This window comes from Trachurus japonicus, chromosome 23 (genome assembly GCF_045865225.1).
Source record: "Trachurus japonicus isolate A0001 chromosome 23, Traja_1.0".
Taxonomy (NCBI): domain Eukaryota; kingdom Metazoa; phylum Chordata; class Actinopteri; order Carangiformes; family Carangidae; genus Trachurus; species Trachurus japonicus.
Window position 1 is genome coordinate 19,062,464 of NC_140929.1, and position 26,551 is coordinate 19,089,014.

The 26,551-nt window shown below is 41.5% G+C and overlaps 1 protein-coding gene and 1 long non-coding RNA gene across 2 annotated transcripts; both read right to left on the reverse strand.

Annotated features, from left to right (window-relative positions):
• Nucleotides 1-938: 938 nt before the first annotated feature.
• Nucleotides 939-8,366, reverse strand: LOC146962857 (uncharacterized). Its single transcript, XR_015035040.1, has 2 exons — nucleotides 8,068-8,366; nucleotides 939-1,073 (listed from the first exon to the last, which is right to left on the reverse strand). It is a non-coding gene; the product is annotated as an uncharacterized LOC146962857 (long non-coding RNA).
• A 13,419-nt stretch (nucleotides 8,367-21,785) lies between these two features.
• LOC146962858 (E3 SUMO-protein ligase ZBED1-like) lies at nucleotides 21,786-24,442 on the reverse strand. The gene is made up of 3 exons (XM_085769958.1): nucleotides 24,355-24,442; nucleotides 22,876-23,823; nucleotides 21,786-21,958 (listed from the first exon to the last, which is right to left on the reverse strand). Exons 1-3 carry the CDS (start codon nucleotides 24,440-24,442, stop codon nucleotides 21,786-21,788), a joined length of 1,209 nt encoding a protein of 402 aa, XP_085626084.1.
• Nucleotides 24,443-26,551: the final 2,109 nt, after the last annotated feature.

The following is a 26,551-nucleotide window of genomic DNA, read 5'->3' on the forward strand; positions in this document are numbered from 1 at the left end:
CCACATTAATGTAAAGATGAAGAAGCAAATGCTATCCAATTTGTGTGATTATTATGGTGACGCTTTACTACTGAGAGTTAAAGGGTGCCAAACTATTTTTGGCTTCAGAAAGTCTATTGGTAAATCACTCAAACTTGTAAAACAAGCTGAAACCTCTAGTGATGATGATGTTGGTTACCAAAGTGCGGGCAGAGGTGCAAAATATTCCATTGCCCCATGAATATGACCTTAGCAGCTTCCGACATGACAAGGTTGTTCAAGACACAAGTCCACAGTTTGGTGATCTTTTTTTTTTTTTTTAAAGTATATTTTTCGGCTTTTTGCCTTTATTTGATAGTGATGACAGTAGAGATAGACAGGAAATGGGGAGGCAGAGAGAGGGGGTATGACACGCAGGAAAGGTCTGCCCGACGCGGGATTCGAACCGGGGACGCCTGCGGCGAGAACTGTAGCCTCTACATGGGGCGGCCGCTCTACCCACTGCGCCACGCACCGCCCCAGTTTGGTGATCATTTTGATCTTGTGGTCTTCACACCCAATGGTCGCCGCATGACTCATGCCATAGCCACTCAGTTTGTGCAGAATCCAGCAGGCATCCTGTTCACTGGAGGAGCCACTCCTGGTGGTGGGGTCATGTCACTAAAAATACCCCGTCTCACAAAGCTTCACTGTAAACCCGAATAAGTTAGCAGTACTCAAAAGAAGTGAGGTAATCAGTTGCCACAATTTTTTTGAGTTCATAAACTCAAACATTTGAGTACATCAGAACTTATATATTTGGGGTTTATGGTAAATGTAATTTTAAATTATAATGAAATTAAATTTACTGATTAAGCCAACTCAAATATTTTCAGGTTCTGCTACTCAGACTATTTATTTATCTTTCTCATTGCAATAACTGAAGTGAACTTAATAATTTCAAGCATGAAAACTCAGGATTTTTATGTTTCATGAACTTAACATTTATTAGTTTTTTCAATCAATCTTTTGATTACTCATAACTCAAAAACATAGACTTGCACAAATCAAAATCATTGACCTCCAAACGTAAAATATTTGTGGCAACTGATTGCCTTAAAGGGGACCTGTAACGCCCGCCAATGTAATAATGCCCACGAACGTAATAAACCACAAACGTAATAAAAATATGCAGCTTTTAATGTAATAATCCTGCAAACGTAATACATTTTCCACAAACGTAATAGCCGCTGCCTACTACAAACGTAATACGCGATTTCCCACAAATGTAATAACTATTACGTTTGTAGAGGTTTATTACGTTTGTGGGGAAGTGAAAATCTCCAACTTTCAATGTTGTAATAACGTCCCACAAATGTAATAACGCAATGAATAATGGTCGTTGTGTTGGTTGTTGTTTGATTGTTGTTGTTGTTGTTGTTGTTGTTTATACCCACGAAGAGCCTATAGCCTACTGACCGTGCGAAATCCAGCTGCTGACTCCACTCCACGATCACGGAGACCCCCCCCCCCCGCAGCTTTCAGTTCTCTCTCTCTCTCTCTCTCTCTCTCTCTCTCTCTCTCTCTCTCTCTCTCTCTCTCGCCGCTGTCTGCGGTAAATTGAATTGAATTCATAAACTTTTTTTTTTTTTGCCTATTTAGACTGATATGTGGTGTGTTTACAAATGATCAATCAATCCAGATTTCTTCATCATTCCTTTATAGCGGACTTTGAAATAAAATGTGAGAACCCCGAAAAGCGGAACGTCTGTGTGCTTATGCTTCACCTGTAAGGACAGGTGCCCTATTAAAACAATTAGCTCTCTCTCCCTCTCTCTCTCTCGCCGCTGTAAATTGAATTGAATTAATAACTAAGCTTTTTTTTTTTTTTTGCCTATTTAGACTGATATGTGGTGTGTTTACAAATGAGCAATGAATCCAGTTTTCTTCATTTCTTTCATAGCAGACAGGAGTTTGAAATAATTTTTTTTTAACTTTTTTTAATCAAGCTATCCACAATCTAAGATATGTCATCTCTCTCACCGCTGTCTGACGGTCTGCGAGTTAATCTGTAGCGACTTGAACCGGACTTCCTCTGGACTACAGTGGTTGCCATGACAACGACAAAGCAGCAACCCTCAGCTAACAGGTTGCTACTGCCATCTACTGGCGTAAAGTAGCAATTGGGCCTAGGCAGTCTGGTCTGAAATCAGGTTAGTCAAAAACAAGCCTAATACAAAATAAATAAATAAATAATATACTAAAATGTCAAGGTTGCCACATACAACATAACAATTTAGGCTAGCTAACACAGACACACATGCCTATGAATTTGAATTGAATTGAATTGAGTCAGATCTTGCCTATTTAAGTGTTGTGTTTACAAATGAGCAATTAATCAAGATTTCTCAACATCTTTATTGCAAAACTAGTGAAACAACTGAGTGAATTATCCACTGTCAAACTCACTGTAGGTTAACTGTAAACTGGCTATATAATATAATAGCAAAGAGGCTGATAACCAAAAAAAAAAAAAAATGCACAGTAGGCTACGCTACAAGGGGCCAACTGGATATTCCTTATCCTCACACTAGGCCTATGTCTGAACCATGTAAATAAATGTAAATATAAATAACCTGTGCATTTCATAAACAAATTAAAATCAAAAATCAACTGGTCAGCAAGTGCTGCAAACTGACAATCACCATTGGGCTGTGGATCTAGTTCTGTGGAGAAACCTGATGAGCTAAATGACTCTAACCGGTCCTCATGTGTATAAGGGATCCAGAAGTTTCTTTGTTTTGACTTACGTTGCCTGCGTTCTTCACCACTGGTGACACTGGTGATGTCTTTGACTGAAAACCACTTCAGGCTACAAGCTGTTTTCCCAAGAGGTGTAAACTTAACTTTGTACTTGGATAGTCTCAGATTCGTTTTTACAATAACTCCATTTAGAACTGCATGTTTCTTTGTGAGTCTATGGGTCTTGCACCTAATTCTCACCAAAACTTCATCATTGACATTATAGATGGATGGAGGATTTGCAGTACATGCTTTCTGAACCATTTTTTCATTACAATGCTTAGTTGCATTTTTTGCTCTTCTTCTCACTCTGTTTCTCTTTTTTTCAAACAAATCCCTTTGTTTTCTTGAAGGAAGCAGTGTGTCTGCATTAGCCATACAATCATCTATGGTGGCAGGCGATGTATGTGGGCTTTGAGCCAGAAGTATGTTGTTGCTTTTACGGCCATAATATACATGGAATGGTGTCATCCAACCCAACTGTTGTTTAGGATCTTCATTGAGGACTTGAGCATATTTGGGTAAATGACTAACCCAGTTCACCCCTCGTCTTTCTATGTTGATGAGATCATACAGTATCTTCTTTCTCAATGCTCTGTGCATCCTCTCAATTTTTCCCTGGCTTTGAGGGTGATAAGGTGAGCTTTGGATAACTTTTACCTTCAAGCTTTCCATGAGGCTTTTCACAGCACCTTTGAATTCACACCCCTGGTCGTGTTGTAAAACCTTTGGTGGTCCATGTTCCATGTAAATATCTTGCAAATGCCGAGCTATTTCGTGACTGCTCTTCCCCTTTAATGGCTTCAACCACACATATCGACTGAACACATCCTGCACCGTGAGGACATACTTGTAGGTGACTCTCCCATGTGTAATCTTCCATCCGGTCATATCAAGAAGATCGATTTGATGTCTTTCCTGAACTTGTTTAGCTGTAACTGGCTTCAAGGGTGGCCTGTTTGGAAATTTTGCCTTCAGCAACTGGTACTGTCTGGATGAATGGAATACTCGTTGGACAGCTTTCTCACTCAACCCAGAGTACTTCTCTCTCAGTCTGATGTTAACTTTTCGGGCATTAGAACCTTTAGTGGCATCACATCCTTTCTTGGCAAGATCCGGGATATCAGACTTCTTTGCCACAATCTTCCCGTTGCACAAAATGGATTTTCCATCATCACTTAAGGAATATTGGTGCCTGTGTCTCCATGCTCTGACAAGAGCTGCCCGTTGAGTTTTTGCCCTGTCTGCAACAGGGACATCAAATTCTCCCTTGAGTACCTTCAGTATAACACTGTAGGTCTCATCATCCATAGGCCGTAAGCCTTGTCCAACACATATCACACAGAGTGTGGACAGTAGTAACGTAATGCGCAGAATCATCTTCAATCTGTGAGAACACAAATATTATATTGTATAAATATCTATCCACACTGAAGTAATTTTCTCAATTATAACCCAACAATTAATAATACATTAATGAAAACAAAATGTTTGGTCAGCTTCCAGATCAGATCATCATTGCCTCAAAATCAATGTGGGATTGTGCTACTACACCAACTGGATGAGATGTAGCCTAATGTAGCCAATTTTACATGAAAATGTTAACATTTTAGTTGTGGAATCATGTTACTATATAGGGTAGGTGAGATAGGTCTACACATTTTATTTATTTAGGAAAAAAGAGGAGAATGTGGCACACTGCGTAGCCTCGGATGCAAAAATATATTTATTCAAGGTTAAAAAAAACAACGTTTCGACCAGCATAGAGGTGTTCGTCAGGGTAAAGTGACTGTGTTACGTTACAATGTTTCAAAAGGGGGAACAAATTAATCAGGGGCTAATGAGGGGGGGGGGGGGGGGGGGGGGTGGACCTGCCCCTCTGCCCGTACACAAGAAAAAAAGGCAGAGTGTTTTCATTGAGAAAAAAATTATAAACAAAAACATCCAATACTGCTATACACTACACAGTCGCACGAAAAAAGAGCCCGATGACAGGCAATGAGAACAACATCACATGAATAAACAGGTACCCTACAGTAAGAGAATACAGCTACAGATTAATACATATTTACTTATCGACCCAACTGTGCATGGTTAAACCTTGGATAAATATATTTTTGCATCCGAGGCTACGGAGTGTGCCACATTCGCCTCTTTTTTCTTTTCCTACTTTATTTATTTATTTATTTAACATTTTTAACGCTCTTTACTACTAAAAAAAATAATTAAAAGAAGAAGTAGTATGACGCTGTAGCCATCTCTGTGTGTTTACTGTTAAGTCTGTAATACTGGGGTGCACGTGGAATCTTGGAGTGTCTGGCTCAGGTTTGGTGGAACAGAGGTGAACTCGAGGCAAAATGTCTGTCAACTTAAAAACTAACTTCTCCTGCAGCCCCTGCTGCCAGCTCTATACAGTACAGTATTTCATTTTGACGTTTTCATTTTAACCCCTAACCCCCTAACCCTAACCCAAGAAATGTAACTTACCCTTTTTTCTCATCACAATGTCTGGGTTTATTTTGTGATGGTGACTTTAGAACGGTGTAGCTGCAAAAATGATGTTCTCCATTAGGCCTATGTGTTACATCAAAATGAGTCAGAAGAGCAGCAGTCCGTTCCTAGGGATGGGCATGCTTAATTGGTGATCAAGCTTTGTCATTACAATTAGTCCCAAGCAGTTTAATGATGGTAAAAATGAAACATAAGCTCAGGTGAGCCAGGTGGAGAGCGAATTAGCGCATCCTTTATTTTCTTATTTAATTGTTTTAATAGGGCACCTGTCCTTACAGGTGAAGCATAAGCACACAGACGTTCCGCTTTTCGGGGTTCTCACATTTTATTTCAAAGTCCGCTATAAAGGAATGATGAAGAAATCTGGATTGATTGATCATTTGTAAACACACCACATATCAGTCTAAATAGGCAAAAAAAAAAAAAGTTTATGAATTCAATTCAATTTACCGCAGACAGCGGCGAGAGAGAGAGAGAGAGAGAGCGAGAGAGAGAGAGAGAGAGAGAGAGAGAGAACTGAAAGCTGCGGGGGGGGCGGGGGGGGGGGTCTCCGTGATCGTGGAGTGGAGTCAGCAGCTGGATTTCGCACGGTCAGTAGGCTATAGGCTCTTCGTGGGTATAAACAACAACAACAACAACAACAACAATCAAACAACAACCAACACAACGACCATTATTCATTGCGTTATTACATTTGTGGGACGTTATTACAACATTGAAAGTTGGAGATTTTCACTTCCCCACAAACGTAATAAACCTCTACAAACGTAATAGTTATTACATTTGTGGGAAATCGCGTATTACGTTTGTAGTAGGCAGCGGCTATTACGTTTGTGGAAAATGTATTACGTTTGCAGGATTATTACATTAAAAGCTGCATATTTTTATTACGTTTGTGGTTTATTACGTTCGTGGGCATTATTACATTGGCGGGCGTTACAGGACCTATTATGCTTTTCCAGCTTTTCAGACTTTTATATATGTTTAAAATGTTGGATAATGGTTCTAGAGGCCGTGGAAGTGTCATATCCTGAGGTTAATGCATTTGGAGGTAAACCCTGCTAGATGATTGGGATTTCTCTTGGATTTCTCTGCACACCTGTTACACTCGGTTGCGCTGAGTTTTTTTTGACATGAGCTCGCGTCTACGTCATGGCGTGCCGGACTCGCCTACATGGTCATGCCGAGGTCTCTGCTCCAGCCGGCCCCGCCTCCTCCCATGCTGCTCTGTTGTGCCTGGTGTCACAGCGGAGAGCAGAGTGGTCTACTTCCTGCTTCTTCCCTGCATGTTTTAGCGCTGTCGCGCCACTTTACTACGTTTTATTTAGAAGTTTACGCCGACGTTTCATGTAAGTGAAGCTGTACCTGTGTGAGAAGCGACATACCGCCGGGGCGACATACCGCCGGGGCGACATTGTTCGCCGGACCGACGTAACGCTGGACCGATGGAGCACCGGAGCACCGGTCTGCAGGCCTCCTTGGCCGGACAGGCGTCCGTCTGCAGGCCTCCTTGGCCGGACAGGCGTCCGTCTGCAGGCCTCCTTGGCCGGGCAGGCGTCCGTGCTCATCGCGGTAGAGAAAACCATCGCTAATAAACATACCCGCAGGTTTTTTAGACGTTTACCGCCGTGTGGTTAGTCTATTTAGCAGAATGTTGGTCTCATTGTTGAAATCTTGTGGCAGTTGAATTAGTTTGAATGAAAAGTGAAGCTGTGAGAAGGAGGAGGAGAGGAGCAGTGCTGCTGTAGTCTATGTGCACAAATCACCACATTTACATCAATAAATAACTGTTTTACAATGAACTGACCATTCTGCATATATTTTTAATTTATTTTATATATTTATTTTTGCATTTTTATATTACATGGTACATGGTCACAGTAGCCTACATGGCAAAGACTACTCTATACCATCTTTGGTTAGGGTGAGACTAGGTCATGGGCACATTTCATTACACAATGTAGACTGGTCAGATGCAGACTGGAGATCTGGCAATTTGCCTACTGCAGATTTAGCTTTTGTTTGCATACTACATTTTGGCCAAATCAGTATAGGTACTAGTAGTAGACATCGTCATGGTAACGCAATGCTGAGGGAGTGGTTCATTTGCATTTAAAGGGAGGGGCCACTGAAACAGACCGTTTTGCACAGCCCTGTTTTTGAGAATGCTGTGATGTTTGATCTTTGGGGTATTTTGACCGAAGCACGTCACAGACATGTCTTTAAGACACCCAGGAACTGTTTTAGTTGGTGCAAAAAGGAGCATAATAGGTCCCCTTTAAACATAATAAGTACACTTGACTTAAAGCAGAAGTAAGTGATATATTTGTGTTAATATAAGTCTTAAATAGTTATATCTTCCGACAGCAATCACTTACATAGAGTGTTTGGACCGAAACACGGGTCTGTCAGTCACTCTGCTCTGCTCTGAGCCGAGGAGAAAACATTTATCGTATCCTACAGTTTTTATCCAATGAGGAGAGAGAACGGCATGCAGGGCTGTGTGTGCAGCCAAGGGACGCCGTGAATGTGGCGACGTAGGGACGAGGACTGTTATGGTGCGTTCAAGGAAACTCGTAGACTCGTGTTTTTCCGTCCTGTGAAGTTGTATCAGTTTGATCTGGTACGAGTTCACGGGTCGGAAGTTACGAGTGGCCGTTATAGTGACTTTCACAGGTAAAACAGGTCGGAAAAACACGAGTGGGTTGCCTGGAACGCTACAAAGTCGTAAGTTGTGACTTGAAGCTGTAATTTACGATTTCAAAAGCCGGCCTGGAACGCAGCATTAGCGAAAACAACCGGATCACTCACTTCTGCTTTAAAAGTCAAACAAAAGAAACCCACATCAAATTAAAAGTTTTTTTTTTCTATTCAGATGTTTAGTATAAACTTTTCTTGCCCAGTCTCTTAGCAAAAAAAATTAAATAAAAAAACAAATCAATAAATGCATAAATAAAAAATAAAAATTATCAAGTCTACTTCTGGTCTTTTTGTTTATATTTTAAGATGAACCATGTAATAGTAGACAATATTCAAACTCAGAAAAGCTCAAATTAGATTAAGAAAATATCTTTATGTCACAAATAGCTTATAAACTGTTAATACAACATTACCAGGGGGGCATCAGCAAGTCTTGGGTGGTGACCAAAAATTTGAGTTTAGAAAGATTATTTGCCCACACCTGTGCCTTTTAGCACAAAATGAAACATAAACAATATTTGAAAGACAGTAATAGTAATAGCAAAAAAGAGAATTAAAGAAACAATTACAAAGGCACACTTGTGGCCATCTGGTTGTAAACTTGCAGTGCAGCAATGTATAAACAAATTGCTTACAAATTCTTCACAACTAGAACTGCTAAAATTTCAAAACTGTACATTTACATGTACAAAGGCAGTGTGTAGCATTCATTTGGCTATCTGGTTCAAATCTAGCAACTTCAGGGTGCACTGTATAGCTTTAGAAAAGTAATTCAAACCCGAAAATCAGAATTAACAATATTACCCTGGTGAAAAAATAATGTACTAAGTGTACTAAAATTTAGCATACTTTTGTGTACTTCAAGCCACACTAAACATAATTATATTTAAAGTGTGTTTATGATTAGTTAACTTGAAGCCCTAACCCCTGTATATTTAAATTGTAATTAAATTGTAGAAAAGCTCAACTTAAAGTGTATTTAGTGTACTTTTGTGTGCTAAAGTGGAACAACTTAAAGTATATTTCAAGTACATGACTTTTATGTACTAATGCATGCCTAATTAGTTAAATTAAAGTGTACTTTGTTTGTATTATAAGTACATTAAAAATTAGATGTTAGTGTATTAAAATATATACTTAATTATACTTTTGGTATACTACTTTCTACCTTCATGCAAATGTGTTACAAGTAAACTAAAGGCTGAAAGACTTGTGGGACTACTTCCAGGTAAAAAAAACATACTTTAATGTATTTAAACCACATCCAAATTATAATAATACATTGCAAATAATACAGAAACTTGTACTATCTCTAAATGTATAAACATTTACATATGGCTTTTAAACATTTTCAAAGGAAAACTTTAATAACACATTTTCAAATTTTGCTTCTTTCGTACATAGGAAATAGAAAATAGAAATAAGTTTATTTCAGGCAGCAGACCTAAACATTACAAATAAACCTTTAAGGACAATTCCAGGTGAATTCAACTTGGGGGTGTATGTTCCTATCATTTTGGGTCTAAAAGAAGGAATGTGAAGATTTTCAGTTTAACGTCTTCTGTTTTGCGGTAGCTTGGTCTGTCCCTGCATCGCTTCGGCAGCAATGAATGGGAGTGGATGCAAGTTCCGCTGGTTAGCCTGTTTACATCCCTCAAAGCCGCATTTTTTTCCACAGACAGCGTCAGATGGCGACTCAAACATGTACCGAGAAGTTTCTTTACTTCAAGCAAGCCGACATGCTTGTAAAACTAGATCTAATTCAAAGTCTTGTGCGAGACCCTGCTGCCGTGCTCGGTGCATTCAGGTGCAGTAGGAGCTACCTTTTGTGTCATAAACACAGGAATATCAACTCTTTACTTGCTTCAAGTCTACATTTTTTTCAACAGACAGCGTCAGGTGGCGACTCAAACATGCGCCGATACGTTTTTTTTCTTGAAACAAGTCAAGAGTCGATATTCCTGTGTTTATGACACAAACGGTAGCTTTCTGACTACCCCTGAATGCACCGAGCACGGCAACAGGGTCTCGCGTGAGACTTTGAATTTAGATCTAGTTTTACAAGCATGTCGGCTTGCTTGAAGTAAAGAAACTTCTCAGTGCATGTTTGAGTAACCATCTGACGCTGTCTGTGGAAAAAAATTGCGGCTTTGAGGGATGTAAACAGCCTAACCAGCGGAACTTGCATCCACTCCCATTCATAAATACTAAGTTATGTTATAATTATTTTCAAGTGTGTTAAAAGTGTTAGCGTGAAAGTGTGATGTTAGTGTAATTTTTATATATTTATATAAAGTACAATTTGTATTATTACATTTTCAATATACTATTCAAAATACGAATATACTTGAAATACAATAAAGTACACTTTTTTTCCACCAGGGTAATAAGACAATAAAAACTAGTTATTTGATCCATTTCCATAACAGAATAAACATCCCATCCTCAGAAGAAAATAAAGTCCCTATACCACTGTTTCCAACTAGAAAGGTGGCTACTTTACTGAAGTAAAGCAGCCTGAAACTCTTGAGTTGTTTATTTATTTATGAAAATGTATCAATGAAGAACTTTTCTGATAAAAAAAATATTTCCCAAAACTATATAGTACACCTTTTAAAAACAAAATGCCATAGTGTATAAACACTTAATTCAACCCTGCATTTCAGTTAAACAACAATAAAATTGACATTAACCAGTACAAAGACAGTGTGTACTTTGTGCCATTTGGCTAAAAACAAGTTGAGTAGAGCAGCAACTTTAACATCTACAGTTGAACAGTAGTCAACATTGACCTAACATGACATTCTCATTGTGGACTGTGCTCTAACAGAGTGAGCCATCAGAATCCACCACTCCTTATTGGATCTTGAGTTACACATACAACATCAGGTCATTTTTAAGAGTCTGCAGCTTGGGTGACAGTTTAGAGTCATCAAGACCAAGTAAGATTTTCTGTGTGAACTCAAAGGTGTTTGTCAGTCCCTTGGGATAACTGAGATGTAGTGCATAGATCAGGCCGAACATTACCAGGAGGGCATCAGCCAGCCTGGGGAGACTGACAACCACATCACCCTCGAGGACGACAGAGACTCTCACTGGGTGGTAGTGAACTGGGCTTGTTGCATCATCGCTGACGGTTGTAAGGAGGACCACTGATGCATCCCCCAGGTCTGGCTCATCCATATCATCCTATAAAATGAAAGAGAGGTCATATAATCACATTTACTGAAACTATGGCTGTGGCAATTTTGATTACAGTTGGATGTCATATAAATAACAAGAAATACACAAGTCTGAAAGACTCCTGTTCATTCTGTTGCGTTGTGCTCTCATTGCTGAGAAAGTGAGATGACTTTTATGTGTTCCACTGTTAGGCTAATGACGGCTACTTGATTTTCTTTGCAGTTGATTTTTTTTGATGCCGTAATGGGCCCAAAATGACACTCCACACTTATGAACATCTTGCCAGAGGTTTTAAGTTGAAATACTGGTACATATACAGGAATTCTAGTGTGTTGGAAATGAAATGAAAATAGGAATTGGTTAATTTACAGAACAATAGGCCTGATATCTCTTTACTTGGACTTACCACACATGTTCTCAAAAATCCAGAGACTTCCTCACGTAGATACACAGGAAGGGCATGGAGAACAGTGGTACGCCTTGTGTGGACATCATGTAATTCCTAAGAAGATTAAAATAGTGTTGTGACAAGTTTATAATTCAAACCCAATGCTAAACAGTCCCAACTAATTATTAGTTAATTAATTTCCAGTATCTGCACATAAATCCACTAATAATCTGCTGACTCATCTGGTGCCATTGTGGAATTTAAAAGCTTATTTGAAGCATTAAACTCCCATCATTACACTAAGACTCTACCTGTGAAATGTACTGTATAATCACCTGTGTATCATGGACTTTGAAAATGTCTGGCAAAGCATCTGCCGTCTTTCCAGTTTTGGAGGCTTTCTGCCTAAATAAGGCCATCAAACGAAGAGTGTGGCGATCAAGCTCCGCGTAGAAAGTGTTAGGTAGGTTCTGGTTAGTTATCCGTTGGAACTCTGCATACACCTGCATTGGAGGAAAGGACAGTAACAGCAATTATTTATTTTATGCTGAATGAAATTAGGCAACATTACAGACAATGTGACATAAGTAGCAAAGATAAAAACTGAAAAAGAACCTAGAAAATGAATTTATTTATTAAATGTATTTAGCAAAGATAAAAACAGATGAAAGAGTTGACCCATATTACCTCAGACTGCATATGTAGAGCAGGCCAGAGGTCCATTAGCTCTTTCACCGGAGGACATGACATCACAATAGTCTGGCGTCACAAAGCAAACGTGTTCTGCATCATCTTACTAATAAGGGGTAGGTTTCTCTCAGTCTTCTTTACTTCCTCAACAATAGCCTGCCTCAAAAGGTCAAGACTTGAGGGATCCTCTCCTTGAGGAAAGTTAGGCAGGAAGTTGACCTCTGCACGCTTAGGTCTTTTGATATTGGAGTGTGAAGGTTAATTCTCTGGGTTTTTTCGGCTCCTTTTCCCAGCATTTACAGTGACCTCCTGACATCCAGCTCTTCTCATCTTGGTCCTGTAATTGCCCATTTTAAACTTGATGCTGTTCTTCCAGCCATTCCATCCATTGTCAGATCCTGCTTCTTTTAAACAGGGGTGTTTCCTTACAAGAGCTTCAGCCACCATTGCTATCTCTTTATCACTGGGGTATGCCTTAAAACCATATATGGTGGATGCTAGTGTGTCTAAAATATTGTGCTTCTGGTCCCTTGACAACTGAAGAGGTCTTTCATTCTTTTCAAATTCAGCATTCCCATCTCTAAGTGTCAGCTCAACGTCAAACGCAAATGTGGGAATTTGAAAAGGACCTGGAGGCCATCTGCTCAGACGTTCTGGGGATGACACATCTGAAAGGGTATCAGTTGAAGCAAGAGAACTGGAATCATGTGTAAGTGAAATATGAACACAGGCTTTTTGTGGTAACTCCTCGATGTCAACAAGGCAAGTGAGTTTTCCATCAAAGTCTGGATCTTCGTATTGCAAACTGAAGTCACAGTCCAGTTCCAGTTGTTCTTTTAAAATCTCAATCAGTGCATCAACAGAGGCTGGACGGGAGCTGAGTTTTATCTGCCTCGATGACACGAAGGATCATGTTTTGTGGGGCTTCAGCTGCCATCACTTTAATAAATGAAGAGATTGTAAGGTTAAAAACACATCAGCACACAGACATTATAGTGCATTTATAAGTCTTACTAATTGTTTATAATCATTAATGACAACCTCCAATGTGTTCAGCATTCATAATGCTTTATACCTCCATGCCAAAGTGACTGTGTTTGAAAGAAAAATCTGAGACCTGGGTTCCACAGTACATTATGTCTACCATGACATTGGCCAGTTATATTTGTGCTTTTAATGCATTATAGACATGTTCTTTAGAATGTGTTACCAAAGAGTGCAATTCCAAAATGCAGGTAATGTATGTTGATGTAGCTATATAATGATTGGTTATACTGAGCACATTTTCCAATAAATGAACAATTAATGATTTATGAAGAATTACTCACCATAGAGTGGTCTTAATTTTGTCTCACTTGTATGAACTTCTTGGGAGTCAACAGCAGCAAGCCATCAATCTTGTATGCAGAGAGTGGGGTTGTATCATTGAAGTCAGACTGCAGGTGGATAGACTGGCTTCCCTGTGTGGCTGACAGCTCGTAGGATCGAAGATGCTCTATATACCAGGAGTCATAATCACAACAGAGAAAAGAAACATTGTGATTCACAAGGTAGATCTGTGTTAGTCTGCAAAATTTTGACAGTCCCCCACTGTTTCCAACTGACACAAACATGCCACTAGTATAGTCTGTGCCATCAATGGTCACCTTTGATGTACAATAGACAGTGTCACTAGTTGTTTGTCCTCTAATGTGTGCCTGAGCTACGTCTGGTAGAGCTGAAACCAAAACAGAGTCAACCCTGGATGTTTGTGTTTTTGGTTTGAAAAATGATGGTGAACCAAGGTGAAATGCCATCATGTTTTGGTGTCGGATTGCCAGTGTCTTCAAGACATTTTTGAAGTTTTGAGCATCATGCACCACTCTCTTAAAGAAACGATGTTTACCTTCAAATCGCATGGTCCAAACATGCACCAGGGGCCCGAAGCACTTAACTAAGGTGGGATAGTGCTCCACATAGTGATGCTTAGGACGAAGCCTCAACTCAGGGAAAGCCTCTTGTAGGATCTGTCTGTGGTCACTGATTTTGCAAACAAAATAGTCCAATGTTTCATCAGAAAATGATGGGCACAATGCTAATTCCACCAACTCTTTCAAGTCCATCAAAACCTCCCATGCAACATTACCCTCTGGTACTTTACTGCCTACAAGTAACGGAAGTAGTCTTAACAGCGTAGCATTTTCATGCCCGTTGCCTCCTATTGTTCCCCGGGTCATGAATGTTTTGGGAACTGGATGAGGTTTATTTACTTTATCAGTAGGGATGCAACGGTTCTCGGTAAAATACCGAACCGTTCGGTACGGCCTGCGCGGTGCAATACGCTCTTGGACCGCGGTATTTCAGATTCAGCGTCCATCAGCTCTTCCTGCTTTACAGGCAGCTGTGCCGTGTATGTGTGTGCCTGGCCGTTTAAGGCGAAAACCCGCCCCCGCGAGTTGATGTCCAATCACTGTTGAGCCTCCACACACTCACAGTGACTCCCCCCCATCACACTGAAAGTGCAGCTCACACACAGAAGAGGGGGAAAAAAAACAAAAAAAACAAAAAACAAACAGGCGGCAGCATGAGCGGTCGCTGATCGCAATCGCGGGGAAAATTAATTCGTTTTTAGCGCGATTTAGCACATTTAGCTTTTATTAGAGTTCCAGCAGGACTCTGTCCATGCACACTGCATGTGTGTGGTCGCGTGTCCGCGTGTCCGCGCGCGATAGAGAGACCGAGGTCGAGCAGGAGGAGTTGACTGACAGGGATGAGAGGTGGTGAAAGGCTGTTTAAAAAAACACAATAGACTAACTCCTTCTTTCCCAGTGAGAGACTGTGGCTGCCAGCATAGAGACGGTCTTCCATGACGGCAATATAGCACCATCTCTGTTTGAAAGTGGCTTCAGAGTGTTCACCTACTGAAAGACTAAAGGAGTGTGCAGAGGGAGGAGCTAGGGGCTGTTCACAGACAGTTCGTGTGTGTGTGTGTGTGTGTGTGTGTGTGTGTGTGTGTGAGTGAGAGAGATAGAGGAGAGCTATATTATAAATATTATAAATTATAAACATTATTTTGGGAGAAAAAAAGTTCTCTGCACAAAACACATACCGAAACCGTACCGAGAACCGTGGCCAAAAACCGAGGTACGTATTGTACCGTGGGCTACCTGTACCGTTGCACCCCTATTTATCAGTGTGCTGATATGGGAATGATGTGATCCTTTGGTTCAAATACTCTAAAGTGAAGTACTTAAGCCGAATCATTTCTCTAATGCAAAGTGCCAGTTCAACTGGAACGATTCCTTCCAAAAGATCGTGTAGTAGATCTGGAGGAAAACCTGTGATAGGGTGGAAGTACTCAAGTGACTCACGGAAGACACAATCACCTTTAACCCCAAATTGGCTGCTTGAACTCTCATCTTGGAGGACGTTTTGTACATGAATGTCATGACTCGCTTTGGTTCTCTGGACAAATTCCTCCTTTTTTACCTCAGTTGTTTGAAACTGTTCACTTGTGGCCATGCAGAATCTGCAAACATAATCTGCTCTGAATGACTCCAAAAAGCCACCTAACCCATGTGCAGCCAGATTGTCAGCAGAAACACAGAAGATGGTGCCTTTCACATTCTGACCAACAGATTCAATGAAAACACCATCCTGTTCAAGTGTGTGAATATCACGAACCAGTGGAGCAAGTACAGCTGCATATCCATATTTCTGTAGGTCTGTCACTTTAGCTAGCATGGCCAACTGTATAGTGTGCATTGCTGATCTATACTTGGGCGGCACATTTGCTAGGACCCAGTATACAGCACAAAGTTTGTGAACTTTACGTGATGTGCCGAGAGGGTTAGCGATTTCAATATCGTCAATGTATAGCTGTATTGCTAGGTGTAGATCTTCTGTTGAGAGCAATTCATTTTCCTGGAAATGAGAGCCATCACGATATGACACATAATAACCAGGCTCAGTGTTTGGTTCTCTGATCTTGCTCAGGATATCTGTGTTTTTAAACAGCTCCTGAATCATTTGAAGGATTGGAACATACATCATGGTATGACCAGGTGCTTCTAAATGGTACTCTACTGGCATTACCAATGGATAGTTGCGCTCTATAAATGACTTTCTTCGCTTACAAGAGGACAACTCTGCACCTTTGGAGGTAGCACTAAAAACAACATTAGAGTCCATGACAGCACTGACAACTTCATTGAGTGTGGAATCTGTTATATTGTGACCATGTCTCTGCAATATATCGTTGCTGATTCAAGTGATCAACTATTTCTTGTGTAGCTGTGTTTGACACATGAAGGATAGTTTGCATCTTTAGAAATAAAGATGCTGCATTAAGTTTGAGCTGATCTTTTAGTTTTGAAGTATCATCCTGCATTTCTGTGCTCTGAACTGGACACTCTTCATCCAAACCAATAGTGACGTTAGAGCTGGTGGCTTGGAGATTCTGAGTATGCTCATAGACAATGTCACTACCAAAGTCTGACGTAAGACTCGCTTGATGCACTCTACTTTTATGGGTGTTAAATGAAGAGTATACATTTGTGCTATAGTTGCAATCTTTGTATGGGCATACCACTGTCTCATGCTTTTTTAAGTGTGTTCTTATGTGACTGAGGAGTACAGACTCAGAAAAAGGTTGCTGAAATGTGCATAAAGGACACTTGAAAGTCACAAGTTCCTGAATCTCCTTTGCACTGCTGTTATGTTCTTGTGTGTGATATCTTGACAGATGAGTACTCAGTGCACTAAGTGTCTGAAACGTCCACATACAATCATCATGGAGGCATGGGAGTGGGCTAGTTTTTGAAAAGTGGCTGTGCTGCAGTCTACAGTGTTTAAATAAATATGTTCTAGTTGTAAAAGAAGCTGAACACAACTTACAGTGCCAAGTCATATTTGTCGCAGCAACCTGAAAACACATACAAAAAAAATATTATTTTACAGGACACCTGTCATGAAATTTAAACCTCCATCAGAACTATCAAAAACTGCAGTCACATTCTTCATTAGAGTACAACAATACACAAAACACTGAATAAAACAAAGTAGATGTTTAAGATGCCTGATAGACTATTCAAAACATTTTATTACACAAATAAGTCAAAGTTAGATAAAGTTGGGCTGGTAGCACTCATAAATTCTTATCCTAGCAATAACAACAACAACAACAACAAAAAAAATCACACATAAAAAAAAACAGCTAACTTAATTTAACTTGGAGAGAATGACTTTCAGCTAGTCTAAAGGGGCGTTCACACCGGACGAGATAGACGCGAATGGAGCGGCAACTCTACATTGAAAATCAATGTAAATGGCGCGATGACACGCGTTTCAGGCGGAGGCGGCACGAATGGAGCGTCTGGCGCGATGAGACGCGGCGCGAATGAAGCGGCGCGAATAAAGTTGAAAATATTGAACTTTTCAGGCGGCATAGCGCCGTGACATCCAATCAGCGACGAGTTCAAGCCGACGACGTCACTTCTCTGTACGGTTGTTTACACTCAGAACAACATGAAGGAGAAGCTAATTGTATATGAGCTGTGTGTGGGCACCGCTGCCGTCTTCTACACAGAGTGAACCCACACACACACACACACACACCCACACACACACCCACACACACACACAGTGAACCCAGACAGGACGGCGGGTGGTTTTCCGGTGTTTCTGAGACTTGTACAGCGAGTAGCTACAGTGCAGCAACGGTGGTGATATCAGCCACGATCGACGTGGAAAGAGAGCGGGTTGAGATCACCGGTTTTCAAATGAACGGGCGGAGCGTCTAGCGCGAATGACGCGATGGACGCGAATGATCCAAAATGACCAAGCGGCGTGATGGAAGCGTCTGGCGCGATTATATTCGCGTCTATCGCGTCCGGTGTGAACGCCGCTTAAGGCACGTGGAGTTAGCTTCTGCTTTCACTTACAACACTGACACAGCTCCAACACAGATTTTTTCATGTCTAATACATGCAGGGTTGGGGAGTAACGGATTACATGTAATGGCGTTACGTAATTAAAATACAAAATATGAGTAACTGTATTCCGTTATAGTTACAGTTTAAATTGATGTATTCTGATTACAGTTACTTTCTTTTTTTTAAAAGGATTACTTGGATTACTTTAGCCTACCGCACACGCAGGTTGCCGGACGCTTGTTGCACTGTGGCGAAGTTATAAGGGAGAGGGACGGACAAAACAGAAACTCGTCGGCCGTCACTGGTGAAGTTGGCTTAATTTTGGTAGTGGCGCTATTGGGACGCCCAGCATATTCCTCTTCAATGTCCGGTCTCTGGTAAACAACATGAATTAACTGCGACAGGATGACGTTTTTAACAGGATCCTGGACTGTCATGTGTTTATGATGAGCTGCATGTTTAACAGTAACGTCAGTCGCGCTGTTTCCAAAACCACACCTACTTCAGCAGTAAGTTTACAGTTGGCCTAAGTCATAGACTGTAAAAGGCCTAAGTAGGCCTACAGTTTTTGTGTAACACTCGCCCTGCTCATCAAGCTGTAACAGATCCGACCCGCAGTTGTTGAAGCCCGGACCCGACACGGACCGACACACTAGCATTAATTATTACGAGGCGAGGCCGGCCAAAATAAAATAAATAAAAAAGGAGATGGCGCCCGAGGCCCAGCCCGGCCTGACGACTCAGATTTTCAGCACGAACCAGGGTCAAACCAGCGCGTCCGGTCGGGTTGGACCGTCCATCACCTAGCCCAAAAGAACCAGGCAGCCCAGACCAGAGAGCAGAGGAGAGAGACAGCAGAGTAACAGGTGTGTGTGTGTGTGTGTGTGTGTGTGCGTGCGTGCGTGCGTGCGTGCGTGCGTCTGCCTGCTGTGAAAGAGGCTGAAAATCGCAGGACACATCAGCTCTGTGAAGCTCAAGCAATATCTGACAGACAGATGAGAATAGGGCAGATGTGGTGGAAGAAGACAGTGTGGCCTGAAAGAGACACATGGTGAAGCAGAGGATGGATAGTTGATACTTGATGGATCGGTGAAATTATGGTCTGTATGCTTCAGATAGCCTACATGCTCCGGTTGTGAGAAATGGGGCTATATGTCCAAAACAGAGGCATATCCCTTCTATTTGCTTGTTTTTATTGTAGGTTTTAAAAGATAATAATTACATTTTGATTCTGCGCTACTAATGTAGCTTGATTGTTATTTATATCTATACAGTATGAGGGTTTTCTAATCTTATAAAAATTAAATGTTAAGCAAGATTGGCAGAGCAGAGGTGCTGTGGTGTCAGATGTCAGTTTGATATGCACTTATGTAAGTGGCAAAGAATACAACTACACACACACTACACAAGTACTTTGTGTAATTGGGGTTTATTTTGCAGTCTGTATGACCTCTGGATGTCTAGACATTGTATGTCTTTTTGCTTGCAAGCTAGACCACCTTGGCACGACAGGGGCCCCCCACTGTACGGGCCCCCCAAATTTTCTAAAATCGCCCGTGCTTCTACACTCACAAACAAAACCTATTTTAAAAAACATGTATTTTTTTTTAGGGTATTCTGCATGAGTAGGAGGTTCAGAGGCTGTAGTCTGAACTGTAGAGCAGAGAAAGCTGCTCAGTTTTAATATAGCCTAAGCCCACTAATTCAATGTGTTTGGCGATAAAAAAAAACATTTAAATGTGGCTGGATGATCAATAACAAATTAAACTGTGGTTTGACAAATTCAAACACATGTAGCCTATTAATGCTTTTGTTTAAAGCCACGGTAGCCTACAGTAAGATCATGTGTAAGATCATTCAAAGCAAATTCAGTGTCCCAGTCAAAGGCGCTTAGGCAGGCGATTTTAAAGTAATCTAAAAGTAATCCAGAAAGTAATGAAGTTACATTACTTTACTTGTCCGGTTCCAATTTTCTCGGGTCCATTTCGGCTCGGAATTCATATTTACAATAAAAGCTCGGGGCCAGTCGGCTCCAGGTCCAATTTTCTCGGGTCCATTTGGGTTCGGGTCCGTCAAATTGGACCCGTGAAGACCTCTAAATCCATGTAGTTTTAAGTAATGCTGAGTTAATAATTTTAAGTAGCAGTTACATTAAAGTTCATATGAATTAACGTAGTAGTTCTCAACGGGGAGGTGGGGGGGCGGCGCGAGCACAGGAGAGGACGGTGGGGGTCGGCTCCCGGTCGGTAATTTCTCTCGCTAATCAGTGAAGTAAAAAAGTAAGAGTGTGGGGGATATTTTTCGCACTATCTGGCAACCCTGGCCTGCCTGCACGTATGAGCCCGGTGACGTGACTGTCACTCGCTGGAGGCAGATACCGGTAGGTCTACGTAGTAGCGTCGGGTCTCCTGCAGCTGTTGACGTCGGCACGAGCGGACCTGTTGGTCATATGTTGGTCCGCCGCCGCGGTCCGAGCGGATGTGGCGGTGCGCATCCAGTTTCCCTTTTTTAAAAAATTTTTTTTTTTACCGTGCATGTCCGCGGTGCACCGCTGCACGGACAAACAGCAGAGGAAACGGGCCCTTGAATGGCTGGTCCAGACCCCTAGATTAATGCCTTGAGATTTGTTTTTGCTCCCCACTAGACCAGTTCTGAGTTCAGTTTCATAAACTCCAGCCATTCTTGCCTTGTTGCCTTACAATGATAGGGGAACCTTAGTCAGTAGGCCTACTCAATGTTTTTTTTTTCTATCTGAAACAGAGTAGGCTACACCAGAATGAACACCAGAGTACACCAGAATGTTCTTTAGAGTACACCAGAATGCTTAATTTATGTGTTAAAATCACAATTTTTTTCTTGGGGGGGGGATGCCCCCAGACCCCCATACAGGGGTTTAGTGACTCACCTTTTTCACCACTTCTGAGTTTGCAGGCAGTGTGCATCTTCAGGTTTATGCATATGCAGAATCATTTATTGAAGAATCAAAGAAACAACACTTTTAGAACAAGGTTCCTTCATCAGGTTTAAAATACAAGGCAAAAATGACGACAATAATGCATACCAGACGAAGGAACGCTTGGGGGGGGGGCTGGAAAAAAAAATTTCAGTCAAAAGATTTTTTTTTTGTTTTAACCCCTGTATTATGTCACTTGCTTTAAAGAAAATACTATTAATCAAGGAAAAACATACAAAGTACAATACAATAAAAACCGATGTGTCATGTGCAGGTGCTGATTTCATTCCCTGCAGTATGTGTTTATGTTTCGGAAAAGTATTGCACAAACGTATCCCTCACAGCAAATGCCTCCTGACCACCGCCGTTGGGATGGTCTTTCACTGACTGCAGGTTTTCACCCTCCCACTGCAGCCTGCACTGTGCATCACCAGGCCTTGTGAGAAAGTTATGCAGAATACAGGCTGCCTCAACCAGTGTGACACTTTCTCCACCAGGATTGTACGGAGGATGATCCTCCATCTTGCAGTCAGCATACCAAAGGCCTTTTCTACTGTCATGCGAGCCCTTGACAGCCTGTAGTTGTATGTGGCTCTGTCCCGAGAGAGGTTTCATCCTCCTAAGGGCTTCAGGAGAAATGGCTTTAGGGGAAATGCCGCATCAGCTACCATGACATGGGGCACCTCCCCTAGGAACTCAGCGTCTGGCTGGGGTGTTGGTGGTGGTACTGTACGTGGAGGGTGTTGTTCTCCAACCCTCTGCGCAGCGCAGAGTTTCTGAAGACACCTCCATCGCTGGTTCTGCCAAAATCTCCTATTTGTGTCACCAGGAACCTGTAGTTTGCATCAACAAGGGCCAGCACTACAATAGAGAAAGACCCTTTATAATTAAAAAAGAGACTTCCATTCCTGGGTGGAGCTGAGTGTAACGTGTTGCCATCTAGTGCTCCAATGCAATTAGGAAACTGCCATTTCTCCCAGAAGCCCCTGGCCACCATTAGCCCAGGTTTCTTCTGTTGGTTGAGGGAGGAAGCGGTGCAGCATGTGCTTTTCAATGGCCTTGGTTGTGTCCAGGATGCATCTAGGGCTGGGCGATATGGGAAAAAGTCATATCACGATATTATTTTTTTAAATTTTATTATCTTTTCATCAGTCGATATCGATATATATTGCGATATATAACAAATCACTATTTTGTGAATTTTTCCTGTTACTCTTAGTTGAGATATGATGATATCAGAAGATTAATTTTTAATTATTAAATATTTATTTTCAGTCAAAGTTGAACATGATGAGAACAGATAATATATAACAGATAATAATTTTGAACAGATAAACACAGAACAGGTATTTTAAATTAAAATCTCTCCAAACAACTCCAAACAAAAAAAAAAAAAAAAATGTAAATCTTAAAGCTTTCAAGTTTAACAGGAGAATGTAAACAAAACAGACATGACTTTGTGAATATCACATGAATAAGTATCAGAAGTATCAAAATCAAAATTTCTCCTTCATATAGACTGTTTTAAATTAAATTGTTTTTTTTAAAGAACTAACAATAAATAGCAAAAATAGCAACAAAAAAACTGTTACACACTCAGTGTAATTTCAGGCAGCTTTTCAAACACAACATAAATAAAATACACATTGGGCCCCACTGCTCAGTGCTGTCAATGTTTTGGGTCGGACAGACATAAGCCTACAGATTGCGGGTGAGGAAGACAAGTCTATCCACTGCTTCTGGTTTTAAAGATGCCCTTTTGCAGGTCACTATATTACCCCCTGTGCTGAATACCCTCTCAGAGGGGGTGCTGGTCGCCGAGATACACAAGTAGCGCTTGGCCAGGCAGCTCACTCTTGGGAAGTTTTTCTCATGGATTTTCCACCACTGCAGTGGGTCCATTTCACTGTCCGCATCTGGTGTGAGCAAATAGTTGTCGAGCTCCTTTTCTACTGCCTCTTTGTCAGTAAGTCCTGTGCTGGTGGTGGGACATGATTTCTTAAAGAAACTGCCCAAGGATTTTCTTTGTTTCTTCTGGGTGGGTAACACTGCAGCTGCAGCTCCTGCCCCGTCCTCTCCTGGTCCCTCGGTTCTGGCTGAAGTGGACTGGTCCTGGTTTCCCTCCAACATCTCAGACACTGCTCTCATTTTGATGACATCAACCTTCTCTGGCTTGATGTACTGTACCTTAAAGCGTGGATCCACCAAGGTTGCAATGTCAAGCAGGTCATCTGTTTTCTGGTCAGCATACTTTTCCTCCAGGTATGCCATGACTGTCATCTTCATGTCCTTTGTGAGTGGTGATTCTTTGTCAGAGGTTTTCAGAATCTCTGTTTTGAAGAGATGCAGCATTGGTTTAAGGTAGGACACACTCACATAACATTCACCAGAGAGTGCATTGGTGAACTCCAGTAGAGGATTCAGGGCCCCATGCATAGCCTCCAGCACCTCTAGGTCTTGCCAGGAGGGAACCAAATACCTGGTCTTCTTATCTGCACCCAATACCTGTGAGATGGCTTTGTGTTGCTCTAACACTCTCTCAATCATTTTCTGACGGGAGCCCCACCTGGTGGGGGACTCTGTCACCAGCTTGTGTTGGGGTAGATGAAACTCTTCCTGAGCAGCAGCCAAGTCTCTCTTCTTCTTCCACGAGAAAGTGAAGGAAGCCACCACTTTCTTACACACACCCACAGCTCGCTCCACCCTCTTGTCTTTTCCTGCTCTCTCTGAGGAAAAAAGGTAAACAGTAACAGCATAAATTAAACTGTTGAGGTTGTTACTTTACAGTATATATTGTTCCTGTTTCTGTCTCCTGTTTAAAATTAATTATTTTTTAATTAATCAAACAAAAAAAGATTACTTAAGTAGAGCACAATTTTTTCAGTGTTGGCAAGCCAGACAAATAAGTAATGTGAAATCATCCAACAGTACAGTAAATTAATTGCTAATTTAACATGCCAATCTGTAATCACCCTGTCAAGATTGTGATTGTTTGCATATTGCAACATTGTACATACATTTTAAAAACACCAGGGATACAAATTATTTCAGCAAAGGCAGGGATAAATACAGCAGGGGGGGGGGCTTACCAACAGCTGAGTGAAGTCGATGTCCAAAGCACTGCAGACGAGTCCAGTTGTTGAGGGATGTGGCCTTGACTATATTTGCCCCACTGTCTGTTGTAATGCAGACTTGTTTGTCTTCATTCAAACCCCAGGATTCAAGTGCTTCTGACAGTCCTGCAGCAATTATTTCACCTGTGTGGTCTTCTGGAAAGTACACCGTTTGAAGGCATTTGTTCACTAGATTCCAGTCTTCGTCAATGAAGTGGACAGTGAGGCTCATGTATGGCTCAAATGTGCGACTTGACCACAAATCTGACGTCGTAGCAAAGTGCGTAACTTTTTCCAATTCTTTCACGACTCGCTCTCTACACTCATTGTACATATGTGTGAGTGCGGTCTGGGAGAAATGTTTACGTCCCGGCAGTTTGTAACGAGGGTCCATAACGTTTAGCATCTGCTTGAACCCCTTGTTTTCCACAGTGCTTATTGGTAGCATGTCTTTAGCAATACAGTACGCTACTGCATTAGTAACGTTGCGGTGTCTCTTCGAGTTTTTATCATATGGCATGGCGCTGGAAAAAGCAGACTCTATGGTCCTCTGTTGCTGCTGCACAGGCGCTGTTGCAGGGGGAATAGAGCCACTTGTTTCGGGCTGTGTCTGTAAACGTTTGCATTCTCCGTGCTCAATCGGGTGGCGCTGCTTGAGATGATGAAAGAGATTTGTAGTATTACCTGCCTTTGTCGGGACATGTGCCCGGCATAATTTGCAGTGTACACTTTTCTGCTTAGCGTCGGACTTAAAAACCCGAAGTACCTCCACACCACCGAACTTTTCTGGCCCTTCTTATCAACAATGTCTTCCACGACGCCTTGTGCCGTGTCTTGCGTCGCTTCTTCCGCACTCATTTCTTTAATAAACGGCTGCAGCACTAGCAAAAACCAACCATCGACTGTGATGTAAGCTAGCGTAATAGAAACCAACACGCCCACTAGCTGCTGGCATGCTCTATTCCAGCCACGTCATTGGTTCAGCACGGCGCAACTCTCGTTGTCATTGGCTGTTTTGTATTGTCTGTCAAAAGATGGATGAATGCAATCTATCGAAAAGTCTATCGACATTGTTTCATATCGCTATCGAGGAAAGGTTATTGATCAATAGTTATTGTTATCGTTTTATCGCCCAGCCCTAGATGCATCTATCATTTTTCCAACCCAGTTTAGATGAAACCAGGCCCGCTTCCGCAGTACAGAAGCCGAAACGCGCTCGTTGGCCTCCTGCCTGGTCTTCAGGTCTCGCCTGCCGCGGAGTGTCTTATGACGGACCTCTTCGCCGTCCTTTTTTTTTTTGTTGAGGGAATGAAGTCACCAATGCAATGTACGGTAACTAAATACTTTGTAAATAAAGTAATTACAACAGTAACAGTAACCGTGGCTTCCGCATTGTTCCACAACAGGGCAAGTAGTACTCTGACCTGGAAAGGATCAATGCGGAAGCAATGCAAATTTTGATTTAATTTAATTGTAAAGTGAATTGTTAAATTTAAATGATGGTCAAAAGGACGTTACTTGCGACCACGGAACAATTTTTAAATTAGGCCGGAGCCCATTAATCAACACAGTGAAAAAACGATAGATTCTTGAACAAAAACGAATATAAATGTCCACACGCTGCAGTTGGCAGTATGGATGGTATGAAATGAACTGATCATAGGTGACCTGATATCTGAGGTAAACATTGATTACGACTGGAAATGCCCTTTAAAGGTAACCCTATGGCAATGGGCCAATTTTCCAAAATGTTGAACTATCCCTTTAATCACCTTGTTTGAGCACAGCATGTTATGTTCTAGTTACTGAAACATTGAACAGTTGGACATGTGCAATTAAAAGTTTAGAGAAGGAGGAAGAAGGTCAAATTACGGTCACAGTTTTCACGATAACTTATATGAAATCCTCCTTTAAGTTTGGAGCAGTAACATAGAGTTAAAGGGACAACGAGGAGTTTTGGAAAAGCGAAGCGTTTTCACACTACATTTATGAGCCTCCGCGCACACCGTAAAATTCTTTTGACCGGCGCAAGACGGACTCATGTTTTCATTCATCAATAATTAAAGTCAGAGGTTCAAAGAGGTTCAGATACCGTCGTAGTTCCGACCATAAACGGCGATTCAGCTACGTTATTCTCATGACTCGTTGCGAAACTGAAAGTAAAGAAACGCTGGTCGGCTCGACCAGCATCTCCGCCACCACTAATAGTAACAAAATAACGATAGAGACAGAACGATATATTTATCGAAAATGGGCCCATTAACAAGTGTGGGTAGCGGAGATTCATCCACATTAACGTGAGACTTTTTTATAACCGATTAGAAACTCCTCGTTGTCCCTT

Coding starts and splice junctions, on each gene's coding strand:
- LOC146962858 (XM_085769958.1), bottom strand. CDS start 24,442: ATGAGCCTCACTGTCCACTTCATTGACGAAGACTGGAATCTAGTGAAC. Junction 23,824..24,354: donor CTTTCCAGAAGACCACACAG/GTGAAATAATTG, acceptor TTTTTTCCTCAG/AGAGAGCAGGAAAAGACAAG. Junction 21,959..22,875: donor GAGGGTATTCAGCACAGGGG/GTAATATAGTGA, acceptor TCTCTATTGTAG/TGCTGGCCCTTGTTGATGCA.